This window comes from Cryptomeria japonica, chromosome 3, assembly GCF_030272615.1.
Source record: "Cryptomeria japonica chromosome 3, Sugi_1.0, whole genome shotgun sequence".
Taxonomy (NCBI): domain Eukaryota; kingdom Viridiplantae; phylum Streptophyta; class Pinopsida; order Cupressales; family Cupressaceae; genus Cryptomeria; species Cryptomeria japonica.
This window is the reverse complement of record NC_081407.1, coordinates 973,349,516-973,362,054: the sequence shown is the minus strand read 5'-3', so window position 1 is coordinate 973,362,054 and position 12,539 is coordinate 973,349,516. Positions and strand designations below refer to the sequence as shown.

Genomic DNA, 12,539 nt, shown 5'->3' with positions numbered 1-12,539 from the left:
CTCCCACCTGACTCAGGTTCCCCTTAGAGGACCCATCCAAATTTAACTTTAACCATCCTAGGTCACGGGGGGGGGGGGGGACCAGGTGGATCTAAATTTATAACATTAATGAGTTGTCAATTCCTATTTTACTTTGGTTAGAATTAGTTAGTTTCTAGGTGTTTGGTGGGATTGCGACCTATATATTTAAATTATATTAAAAGGTGGTTGGACATATAAATTTTTAATTGGCTAAGATTATGGATGTTTAATATGAGTCACATTGCTCAAGTGTTTATGGGCTATTGTAGGGACTTATAAGCCATCATAGTAGTGATTATGAGTTGTTGATATTCTTCAAAGGTAGGTTTAAATTATTTTCATCAATTAATGAAGTCATAAGGTCCAGTCCATGTGGGAATATGATTGTATGCCAAATAGTCTTAGTTGAAAAATATGTCAATGTAGGGAAATGCAGACTACCCATCTTATTTGTGATGAGTGGCTCTCAAATCTCAATAAGATCATTTTATATTATGAAAAACCAAATCCTCAAGGGATGTCTAATCAAGTTGAGCTTAATAACCATTGTACATTAAATTTATTGCATAAGGGGGCATACATGTTTTAGAGAGATATCACCCTCGTATCATTATGCATTCAATGGTAACAAATGTGGTTCCAACACACGCTGTCAAGTGTACCTAATATTCATGAGTTTAGTCTTGGTGGCTTAAGAACACATGTAAGACTTTTCTCTATAGAATTATAAAGGAGGATTTGGCACAATTAGTCAATTTATATTAGTCTACAAGACTAATGTGTGATATCTTTGTGGGGTACAACTTGATGATAGTATTAAATGATGTCTTATCATATGACACATGATGGATCCAAAAAATATATACAGTAAACCTAGTTTCCTTTAGTAAAGAACAACCTAAAAGACAAAAAATAGATTTAGTGGATTTTTAGCATTATGGCTCACAAACCCAAGTAAATATTAGTAATTTATATACAATATAATTTTAAAGAAGCTGGTAAATGTTGAGCCTATGAATAATATCACAAGGAAAAGACACCAGAATGATATCTGAGTTTTGTGAATACAAAAGAGTATTATAAATTTAATTATATAGGCAAGTAGATGAGAGTTTTAATAATATCTACACAACTTGATAATATAATTAGAGGAATGAGAAGAACATTTAGTGATTTGGTTGGTACATGTATTCATTAATTAGATTTGATAGAACCACATGCAAAGATACATTACTAAGAAGATCAAGTGAGAAGAGGTGAGGGCATGTGTTATATAGGCATTCTCAAATATAATAAAGTCTCAAATATAAGCATGGGTCCCAATTCCAATGATTAATTAGTTTAAGAATTGATAGAGAAGATATTTGTAAGTAGTTGACTACATGTTTGAAAAGGATTTCCCCTTGTTTTTATAGTGATTTACATTTAATGACTGTTTCCATGTCTACAAACATGACCAAATCTATTTGTGTGCTACCAATGTTTTAGGGACAACCTTTCGAATCTATATTTGTGCATTTCTTTTATACGTAAAGGGTTGTTCATTGAGTCAAACATATATTTTTTTCAATTTTAAATAGGGTTGTGTTATTATACATGATCTAGGCAATTATATGCTATATATCATGTTAATAAACATAAGTGATGTGAACAAGTCTCTTGCTAGGGAGTAGCCACATACAACACCTTACTAGGTACAAAACCTTATTTACACCAACATATTTCACCTAGATTCCTTTGAGAGAAATGCTTGATCACTATGATTCTAGTGAAACATGTTTAGTCAAACTTGGACACATTTCTTTCTTTCTTTCAATCTCCTTCATATATAAGAGGTATCAAAATAATATTTATGAGTGACACACACGCATTTTCATATATAATGACTCTTCATCCACTTTTTAGATAAACATTTTAAGTAAATCACATTATCATGTCAGTAAGTGAATCCCAATGTTCATTTTTGTCTCTTGAATATTTTCAAAGTCCAATGATCTACACTAGATCATATATAATTACATTATAATTGATTACAAAATAAACAAAAATTAGCTGCCTTCACCATTCTATTAAGACGAGGCTGGTCAAAGGCCATTGTGAAATAATTCTGAGATACACCTTTTATAAGTGCATATGGCTGATATGGATTAGGAAATAACCTTTTTGCAATCATTTATAATGGAAAAGGAAATTTAAAATCATGGTGGTATATCTAACAAGCCTTAAAAGCGAAAGATAGTGTTTCATCTTTACAAAAGAAATGACTGAGCTTCAAATTATTTTATTTAACTTTATACTACAACAGGAGGGCCCGCAAGACATTCTTTTCTTCCCGTGCTTTATGAATTGAATTTCATACAAAGAATGACGATGTAGTAATGGGCTTTAAGCCACAAGAGAATAAATATAATATCAGTAGTTAGACAAGAAAAGAGATCCTCTCTAAAAAACTAAGCCCAGACAACCAAACGATTCTTATGGACACCGCCGCTTACGACTAGCTATTGCAGCAATGGCAGAGAATATATGTGATAATCCTATGCATAAGAATGGCTTGGGATGCTCACACATTTCACTTTCCACGTACCCATTGCCAATATCTCTTTCTTCTTTTGCCTTTTCATAATTTCCTTTCTCCTCTTCCTCCTCCTCTTGCAGAATCGGTCCTCCCTTTGCTTGAGAATCTGGTGCACCAGTCATCTTTAAGGAAGAGGCCCCTGCCGTCTCCTCACCTTCAATGCCTTTACCAATTGTCTCTTCTACATCTCCACGCTTTTCCTGCATAACATCTTCCTGTTGATTCTCAGATTGAGAAACAAACACTTCCTTCTTTATTGAATCATCTACTGATTTCACAGAATTCGATGGTGCATACTCTCTTGCTGGAGCCTCTGCCGACATTTTACCATCTTCATCTTCTTCTTCTGGATGCCCCGGCGACAGCGGCTCCATCTTCATGTCAGCATCCTCAGAAATAGTTGGCAATTTATCAGCCATGTTATCTGCTTGTTCTTGTTGTTTGTGGGATTGATGTGGGCGATGGGCAAGAGGAGGATGATGGGAGGAGTGGATGTGGAAAACGTGGTAAGGAGTAAATCTGTTGTGGGTGAGTTTGGGCATGGAAAGATGGAGGAGGCCCTGCTCAAAACTGGCTCTTATTCCACCCACATTCACGTCGTCTGGGATTTTGAAAGCCTTGCTTGGACTGCCACTCTCCACTACCCGCCATTTCCACCTTATCATTCCCATGTCTTGGGAATTCCTCTCTCCACGTATCACCAAACACCGCTCCTTGTCCATTTCCAGCTGTATATCTTCTTTCCTCAAGCCTGCGCATGAACACATATTCAGGTGAGATGAGATGAGATGGGAATGAGCTATTTTGTATGTTGCACAAATATTCAGGTGAAATGAGAAGAGAAAAGGAATTATCCTGTATGTTGTAAATTATGTGAGAATAGAGAGAGAGAGAGATTGAGAATATACCTTGAAGCTTAATATTGAGGAAGTAAGAGGATCGAGTCTCTCTTAATTGAATTCCCTCCACTGAAGGTGGTTGTTCTCTGCAACTTGTGATTCGTACGCTACTCACCGCCAAATTTAACTCCATTTTTGATAAAACAACGATGCAGGTAGCTTATAAGAGAGTCGCAAAGGAACTCAGAAAGATTTATCTTGGAATACGGTTTGTAAAACTGAAAGCTATGAAGTTCAAATGAGTTGAATTGAGTATGTGGTGAGGGAGAGACCTATGTATATAGTAGTTAGCCTTAGGAAGGGTAAATGATTCTGTTCGGGCATTCAAGTTTTCACTTTCCGTCAAACTTGTTTTTGGGGTTGTAGGGAGAGAATAAACATCAACGAGTCTTTCCTCAGTCACGTCGTGTTTTTGCTCTCCCTACCGTCAAAAGGAAAGAATACCTTGCTTACCGTCAAAGTATCTCTCGTCATATAATGTATCGTATTTTTTTCCTTTCCAAGAATTTTTAAAGAAAGAGCCTAGTGGAAGCAATAGGTAATTAAGTAATAATATATAAATATTTTAAAATTAAATATTGGTACATACTTAAAATATAACTATCATTGATCAAAGCTAATATTTTGTAATCAGATTTAATATTGGTAAAGTTTGATAAATGACTGGTTGTATCGTTCTTTGTTCAAGTTTCAGTTTGTATTTATGGAATTAATCTTTGCTCTTGTGGAAATAAGTTTAATCTATGGATTCAATCTATATCTAATAATGATTTTTTTTTTTGGTCAAATCTTCACCCTTTGACAAATAGTCTATATGGATTGATTCAATTTTTTAAACTATAATAATTTCATTATAATTTCATAGTATAGTTAGGACCTTAATCTCCTTGAAATCATCATATATATTTTAGATTGTGACCTTAATCAATCAGTATTTATATCAATTATTTTACAATCATGTATGATTCACCACATGTTTACTTCGTCATTTTACAATTTAAGATACTCAACTACCTACAAAAATCTTCATTGCCAAATTCCTTGAAACTTGCTACTCGCTTCTTAATTAAACTACATTTTGTAGAAAGATAATTTATTTCCTTGCAAATCTTTTTAAGAGGGCTCACCAAAAAGAGAACCAAATTACAAATCTTTTTAACAAGGCACAACAAAAAGAGAACCAAATGGGTATTCTCCGTTTATACATGCAGCAGCGGAATGAAGATATAAGAATGAATTTTCTTTTACCCAAAACTATATAGCGAACCATATCCACAAAAGGTCACTTTATGAAAACAACAAATTTTTAAAATCGAGTAAACGGCTAAAAGAACTCCAATAAAGAAATGCAAAAGCTTGCTCAAAATAGTTTGGATGGAAGCACAAAGATTTGAAACGGAACATATTGTAAAAGGTTATCCGTGTGGGTGGTAGAGGAGTTACTTGGGCTATACGCTTGGTAGCTTTTCATCTCTGTATTTCCATATTCCATTATTCTTCGGCGTTTCCATTTTACTTGGGCAACAAGAGACTGCGTCTGACGGAAAGTGAAAAAACATCAACTCACACATTGGATAATTCTCCTCACCAACGAATGCTATATTTATTCGCTCCATCTGCTTCACTCTGTACAAAACTCTTTCATTGATTTTACAGGCATTATCATTTCTGCAAGTATTTCTTAATTCCTTCTTATTGTGTTTGTTTGAGACTGTCTTCTTACTATTAGAAACTGCAATGCAGTTAAATTTGGCATGGGGAAGTGCACGCAGAAGAAGTTGTAGACGTGGTCGGCCTCGACTTGAAGGATTTTGTGGCGACGTTAGATTGAGAGAGACTCGCTGCTCCTACTTTCTCAATCTCATCCTTCAAGGTAGATGAATTATACATTGCTACTCTGAATCTTTCTATTCTTTTGAGAAGCATACTATTAAAGAGAGGCATATTGTTTATGTTGTGCAGGTTTGACAACAGATGAAATAGAGGTGGAAATGGATAAGGAGAGGAGTCTCATGTTACGTGGAGAAAGTTATTGCAAAGAGGTGGGAATGCTTAAGTGGAGGTGGCGCCTCATGTCTAAGAGAAGAAGTCCTTTCAAAATTCCCGAGGACATCAACGTGGGCGCTACCAGAGGCAGCTTTGAGCGGCACATTTTGCATCTCGTCATGCCCAAACTCAGACACACAAGATTTAGTCCATACCATGTCATTCACATTCAGTCCTCTCATTGTCACGCGCACCAAGTGAAATTACATGCTGCTTCATCTCCGGGTGCTGTCAAAGTAAACCATTCGCGGTCTTGTTCTGATACAAGTGAAATCATTAACAAGGAGACAATCTATTCTTCTACGATCTCTGCGTCAAATGCCCAGGAAAAGAAGCAACAATATCGCAGGACTAGAAGAAGTATAAAGAAAATCACTGCGAAAAGCCAAAAGTTGGAATAGTAAATGGATTTGTTATTCGTAGATCCCAACCATTCTTTGTAAATAAAATATTCAGTCTCTCCTTGGCATTTATGCTTCCAAGGATGTCTCAAGCATGGAATAGCCCATGCCTGAATTGTCAATTGACCCCTGTACAAGTAGGAAAGCATTTGCTTGTTCCCGAAGCCCGGGAAGAAAAAATTCAAGTGTATTCACATCTTTGCGTAAACATGTAAAAAAATAAATGACGTTTTTAAAACTAGTTTCTATTTCCATTTTTTTGAAAGATATATGACATTTTGTTTTAGATTTTAGATTTTGAAAGTTTATGGATGATTTTTAATGGACTTATGACGGATTGTTTAATTTGAAAACTAATTAGCTGCCATTTAATTTATAATGAGTTATATATAATGGATAGCAACATATTTGAGGAAAGGTCCAAAGGAATATGAAAAAGAATAAGTGAAAGGAGAGGAAGATATCGAGGTAGTCCTAATATTGTTTATTTGGATGGAAGTGATGGAGGTAATGTTAATATGACATGAGTAATCTCAATATTATAATAGAGGCAATCTTAATGATACGTTTTAACGTTCACTATAACATAAAATTGTAGATGAGTAGGACAATGATAAATGCACCTCACAAGAAGGTTGTCGGGAAAGGTTCTCTAAAAATTGAGGGGTGAAAATAATAAATATTAAGGATAGAGAAAAAATGTTCACAAAAGACTAAAATATCAACTCATTTTAAGAGATGGGAAGTTGTTCAATTATTAGATGAATAGGAATATGAAACTTTTCATAATTGGTAAGAGACTCCATGGCTATGGAAGGAGGACCTATGGGATAACTAAATTTGTGAATAACATCGTATTCAATATTATATCCATAGTGAGGAGGGAGTGTTTATGTGAATTAATGTACCAAATCATTGTCATCATTTGGTGAAGAATTGCAAGGTGCATCATGAATAGAAACATTGATGGCACCTACATCAATAATGTGTTGTAGTGCTTGGCATTTGGTATGTGCAAGAACGATATTCTAAATGACTACTTGGAAATTTTATGGGATGTAAGAGGAAGAGTGATTATTTTAATCGCCAAGAGGGTCATCAACTTGTTCGTAGACTTGTTCATTGGATGAAACATGAGAATGTTGCTGATTTGAAAAAGGCTTAGAAGAAGTGTAGAGTAATGTATTTGGGAGAGAGACCAATGTATAAAGACTAGTAGGTAAAGAAGGTGATGGAATATATTGGGAGGGGCTCATTCCTAGCTAATGTTGATCAAGCATGTGTGAATAAATAGGGGATAAGGAATTGTGCAAAGAATGCTCAATATACGACATTGAAGAAAGATAATCAATACTATTTTGATAAGATGGTCAATGATTCTATCATGTTCAAGATTGTCATTTGAAATAGTAGATCAAAGGGAATTAGGTGATGGATGAGAAAAAAGGTATATCATGAGATGAGGGATGTAGAAGTTGATTGTTATTTAATATAGGTGGGTCTCATCATTAATTGAATTGGCATCATCAATGAAAAAAATATAGTCATGCAAGGTTAAGAATAGAAAAGGAGAGGGACTCGATATCCTAGTAGAGATCCAAGGGGTTTGAAATTTGACCTTTAGATGACTTTATTGACAAAATGGAAGTCTTCATAAAGAAGTGATTCATCATAAATGACAATATCACTCATGGGTATACAAGACATGATTTGAAAGAATAGGGTTAATATAGTTGACACTAAGTTGGTTAATGCTCTTTTTATCACATAAAGATTTTATGAAGTACAAAACATGCTATAATGAATTTATAATGTATTATAGGAATACTATTGGCGAGAGTAAATATTATCTAAAAAATAATATAAAACATCATTGATATTTTTGTATGCTTGGATGAAATTGTAGATGGCAATGTTAGTACACTTGTACTATAGTTTTGTCATTGATATAATGTTTGAAGGTGGAGAATAAATTTTCTTTATAGGACTGAGAAAGAGCCAAAATGACCTATAACCAAGACCATTAGTATAGTAGCACTTGTTGTTAATAGAATAAACATGGAATAATCTAGTTGATTCAAAATCAATATTAAATGATTCAAATGACAAGATAAGAGAGAGTATAAAACCATCAACTATGAGGATGGATCTAAATGATAAAGGTCATTATGTATGAGTAAATGAATATAAATATATATAGAATCATAAATACAAAAAAAATGAAAATGAATGCAATGAGAAATCATAGCTATTGACAAGATTTTAGAAATGTCAATATGACATTAGAGATGCGATTGCTATGATATTTATTCTAATATTGCACATAATATATTAAGTTAATTAGGGGTGTTTATTAGTTTTTTATCTTATCATCTAGGATAAGACTACTTCTTTTCTTATCTTTCCTAGATATTAGTTGGATATTGTATCTCTCATCTATGAGATATTTCCTTTTTAGGATCTATAAGCTCGCTTATGTTTAGTTTGTATTCTTAGTCACCGTGCATTGATTTGCATGCCACTTTTCTAGTTGGCAATTGTTATCTTTTGTACTATTTATATGTGTGCATTTTCTTGAGTTTGTTAAAGAGTTCTATTTTGTTATAAGGTCCTCATTTTGACATGGTATCAAAGCTTGAATAGTTTGAATAGTGGTCTGGTATAATTATTTAGCTTATATTAAAATTTTATTTACATTCAAGAAGAAATTTATCTTTATTTATGTCTATTATTGAGGGAAATTTGTCTATAGTTAGAGGTCAATTATTAGTAAGATAACAATGGAGGAAGATGTGAATATTAATTCTTTCATGCCAAATTTTTTTGCATGCTTTGTGTTTGCATTTTTTCAATGATTTTTGGATGTTGTTTTTTTAGGGATTAGTAGGAATATAAAAAAAATGTGAATATGATTAATGAAGATTGGGAAGATCTGGATGCGAGAGCTCTTATTACAACTTGGTTGTGTTTGGAAGATGAATTTATTTTTAATATTGTCAGAGAAGAAATAATAGTAGGATTATGAAGTAGATTACAGATTCTTTACATGAAAAATTCTTGACAAATTACTACTTGAAGAGGCAGTTGTATAGTTATGAATGAAAAAAAGTATAAAAATTGCCAATCATTTAAATGTTTTTAATACTATTATTTATCAATTAGATTATATGGGTGTAAAAATAGAAGATGAAGACAAGCAAATTACATTGTTGTGTTCATGTCCAAATCATGGAATGACAAGTAGTCATTTCCATTAGCTTTAGCACAACTAACACCTTTGAATTTGATTTGATTATGGGAGCTTTGTTTTCTAAAGAGGTGCAAAGGAAGTCTAATATAGAAACATCCACACTAGAAGCAATGGTGGGTAGAGGTAAATCTATCTAGAATAAGGGGAGGATTTGAGAGGTACATCCAAATATAAGTCAAAAGGAAGAAAGGACAAGGGAAAATATTAGTACTATAATAAATCAAAGTATCTCAAGAAATGTTGTTGCAAAAGGAAAGAATATAATGATTAATCCAAAATGGAAGAAAATTTGGTTGAGATAAGTTTAGGTACATGGTCATTGAAGTATTGTCTATTTGTAATATCATATAGTATCATGATGAATGGTTATTAGATTTTGGTTCTTCTAATTACATGTGTCCACATAGGAGTTGATTTTCTACTTACCGAGCTACTGATGGTGGCATTTCTCTAATGGGGAATGATGTTTTTTGTAAGAATATTAAATAGTAGCTTTAAGTTTTAAATGTTTGATGGTATTGTAAAGACATTAACAAAGGTAATATACGCTACTAGAACTAGAAATAAATTTAATTTCCTTGGAAATTTGGATTTTAGTGGTTACAAATTTCCTTCTCAAGGTGGATTATTGAAAGTGTCCAAGGAAATTTTAGTGGTCATGAAAGCTACAAATATTGGAAACCTTTATAGGATAGAAAGAAGTATCAAAATACATGAAGCAATAATTATATTTGTTTAGGTGTGAAAAGGGAAGGCAAGAGAAACCTCTTTTAGCTAAATATTGAAATACAAAGCCACGAAAGGAGGAATTTGCTTGACTAAACTCTTATCCAAGAGAGTCAATCAATCTATTAAGGATTTTATTTATTTTCTACTTTGAAAACTGATTTTATCTATTTTAAATGTGAAATAAATCAGATCTAAACATGCATAAATGAATAGTTGAACTACTGAAATCAGGGAAAACTTTAAGAAACCCCTCCCTTAGACAAGGTGTAAAAACTTGGCAAAAGCTGTATAATTCTTGAGGAAAATTTTAATTTCATTGACGAATTTTTGCGGTTTACGGAGAAAAAATAATAATCTCCATTGGTGAATTAGCCATGATCGCTCAAAGTTTGTGAAAAATCCCGACGAATTGTAATATTTTTAAAACCAAAAAATTCTTTGCATGGGCGAATTGTAATGTTTTTAAAACCAGAAAAATATTTGCATTGGCGATTTCAACCTATTTTCAAACCATTAAAAAAAAAAATTGGCTATTTCAACCTATTTTCAAACCATAAAAATAAAATATTTTCAATTTCAAGCTATTTTCAAACCATAAAAAATATCGTGGTGATTTCAAGATATTAAGTCATTAAAACATGTGGCACACAGTCGTCAACTCTCTACCTGAAAGACTGCCCATTAGAAAATCTCGCGACCTAGCGACAAGCCCTTGCAACTCTATCTCCAACTCGCAAGCTGAAAATGCTAAGCCTTCATAACCTCGAGATCTAGCGACTGAGGGAAATGGAACTGCCACTTGCCAATTCTCGACCACAAAATGTTAAGTCCTCATCACCGCAGCGACTTGGAGATAGTGGTAACTTTAACCCTTATCGCGTACTCGCCAACATAAAACTGTTTATCTCTTAATCGCTAGCACTTCATTCGTAAGCTCACGGCTTGATTAGGTCTTCAAACATTTAACTTCGCAAGCTGGCAATAACCATAAAACTTAACCACAAACTATCTAGTCACTAGCTCACAACCTAAAAATGCTAACATTAAATAAACTTGAGACCTAGCGACAACTGTGTGAAATGAGTTACTTGCTAACTCTCACGGCTATAATATATGACATTGGACCAACTCGAGACCTCGTGACCAAAGCAATATCATTAACAATCTCTAGCTCGGTAACATAAAATGCTAACACCCAAAAATCTAGAGACCTTGCGATTTAAACCCAAACCAACTTGTCGCCAGCTTGTGGCTTGATCACGTCTTCAAACATTTTACCTCGCGAGCTGGAGATAACCATAAAAATTAACCACAAACTATCTAGTCGGTATGTCGCAACCTAAAAATGCTAACATTAAACAAACATGAGAGCTAGTGACAACTGTGGTGGCAAGCTAATATGTGCGAGGAATTTTTAAGGCTTTGATGCTGACTCATTCCTGAGGGACTAGTTTGAAGGTTTCTCCCAAGTCGAGGTTGATTAGATAAGCGAGGATGACAAATTCAGAGGCATACAAGGATTGGATAACTTCTGTGTTAGAGATGGGAGATCACGGATTTCTCTGAGAAATCAGAGCTCAGGTTGCTTGTTGTCAGGGATTCTGAAGCAGAATTTGTCCAATCAAGGAGGAATAAAATTAGAACAAAATCATTCACAATAGATGAGCCTTAGCAGGATGCAGTGGATTTGATAGGCATGACTTCTAGAGTCTACAATCATGTTGAAAAACACCAAAATGATGATTTTTCACGTGAATGAGCATCACCAAATGAAGTGTTAAAAGGTTATAAATACAATGGAGTGGTGAAAATTCGTAGAAGAGAAAAGAAACTTTTTTCATTTTCTGAGAGTGGTTTTTTCTTCAGAAAGGAAGATGATGTTTGAGCAGGATCGTGCATGGAGTTATTGTGTGCTCTGTGATACCAGATGGGTGTTTTTTTGTTTTCTCCTATGTGAGTTTGTTTATTTTTAGAGGGGTTGTGAAAGTGAGAAGGATTTCCAGAGGGGGTGTGAAAGCCTTTTCTTATCAAGAAAGGCCAAGCATGGCACATCCTTTGCTTCTACTCTGCCATAGGATGGCAGGGGGTTTGAAGAAGGAGCTCACAGCAGACTGAAAGAAGGATTTGTTTGGGTGGGGAGTGGCAGCCAGTCATCTTTGTGACAACATGGAAGTTGCAACCCCTCCCCAACATATTAAATTTACCCTAAAGCTCCTCTTTCCACTTTCCCTGATCGTGGGCATGAAGGCTGGAGCTCCTCTTTCCATTTTCTCTGTTCCTAGGCATGAAGGCTTCCTCCTCTATTTTAATTTTTAGGGGTGACTTTATTAAGTTACTTCTTGCCAGGTCCTAGTATCCCTTCCGAGAAGGGAAACAATCTGTTGGACAGAACATAACATCTCACATTCCATCCGAAGGCATCAGGGTGATAATGGCATGGCTCAAGCAGTTTTGTAAGTTGTATAGTCATTGGGGTTCCTTTTCTGGTTCCAGTAGTGATTCTAGACTCTAGGTGAAGGGAGCAAGTTGTATAGTCATTTACAGAGCAAATGAAAAGCATTTAGTGTCAAGCTTTGTGCAGGTTCTTGAAGGAGTTATATATAAATTTATTTTGT

The 12,539-nt window shown here is 34.3% G+C and overlaps 2 protein-coding genes across 2 annotated transcripts; one reads left to right on the top strand and one right to left on the bottom strand.

The window, feature by feature from the left end:
* Positions 1–2,333: 2,333 nt before the first annotated feature.
* LOC131078387 (uncharacterized) lies at positions 2,334–3,781 on the bottom strand. Its single transcript, XM_058016063.2, has 2 exons — positions 3,508–3,781; positions 2,334–3,350 (listed from the first exon to the last, which is right to left on the bottom strand). The coding sequence occupies exons 1-2, from the start codon at positions 3,629–3,631 to the stop codon at positions 2,497–2,499; spliced, it is 978 nt and encodes a 325-aa protein (XP_057872046.1). The 5' UTR covers positions 3,632–3,781; the 3' UTR covers positions 2,334–2,496.
* A 1,372-nt stretch (positions 3,782–5,153) lies between these two features.
* On the top strand, positions 5,154–6,143 carry LOC131078386 (uncharacterized). Its single transcript, XM_058016062.2, has 2 exons — positions 5,154–5,371; positions 5,461–6,143. Exons 1-2 carry the CDS (start codon positions 5,236–5,238, stop codon positions 5,943–5,945), a joined length of 621 nt encoding a protein of 206 aa, XP_057872045.2. The 5' UTR covers positions 5,154–5,235; the 3' UTR covers positions 5,946–6,143.
* The last annotated feature ends 6,396 nt before the right edge of the window (positions 6,144–12,539 follow it).

Excerpts from the sequence above, each read along its gene's own strand:
- LOC131078387 (XM_058016063.2), bottom strand. The coding sequence starts at position 3,631 with ATGGAGTTAAATTTGGCGGTGAGTAGCGTACGAATCACAAGTTGCAGA. Across the intron at positions 3,351-3,507 it reads CCTCAATATTAAGCTTCAAG|GCTTGAGGAAAGAAGATATA; the intron begins GTATATTCTCAA and ends GTTCATGCGCAG.
- LOC131078386 (XM_058016062.2), top strand. The coding sequence starts at position 5,236 with ATGCAGTTAAATTTGGCATGGGGAAGTGCACGCAGAAGAAGTTGTAGA. Across the intron at positions 5,372-5,460 it reads TCTCAATCTCATCCTTCAAG|GTTTGACAACAGATGAAATA; the intron begins GTAGATGAATTA and ends TATGTTGTGCAG.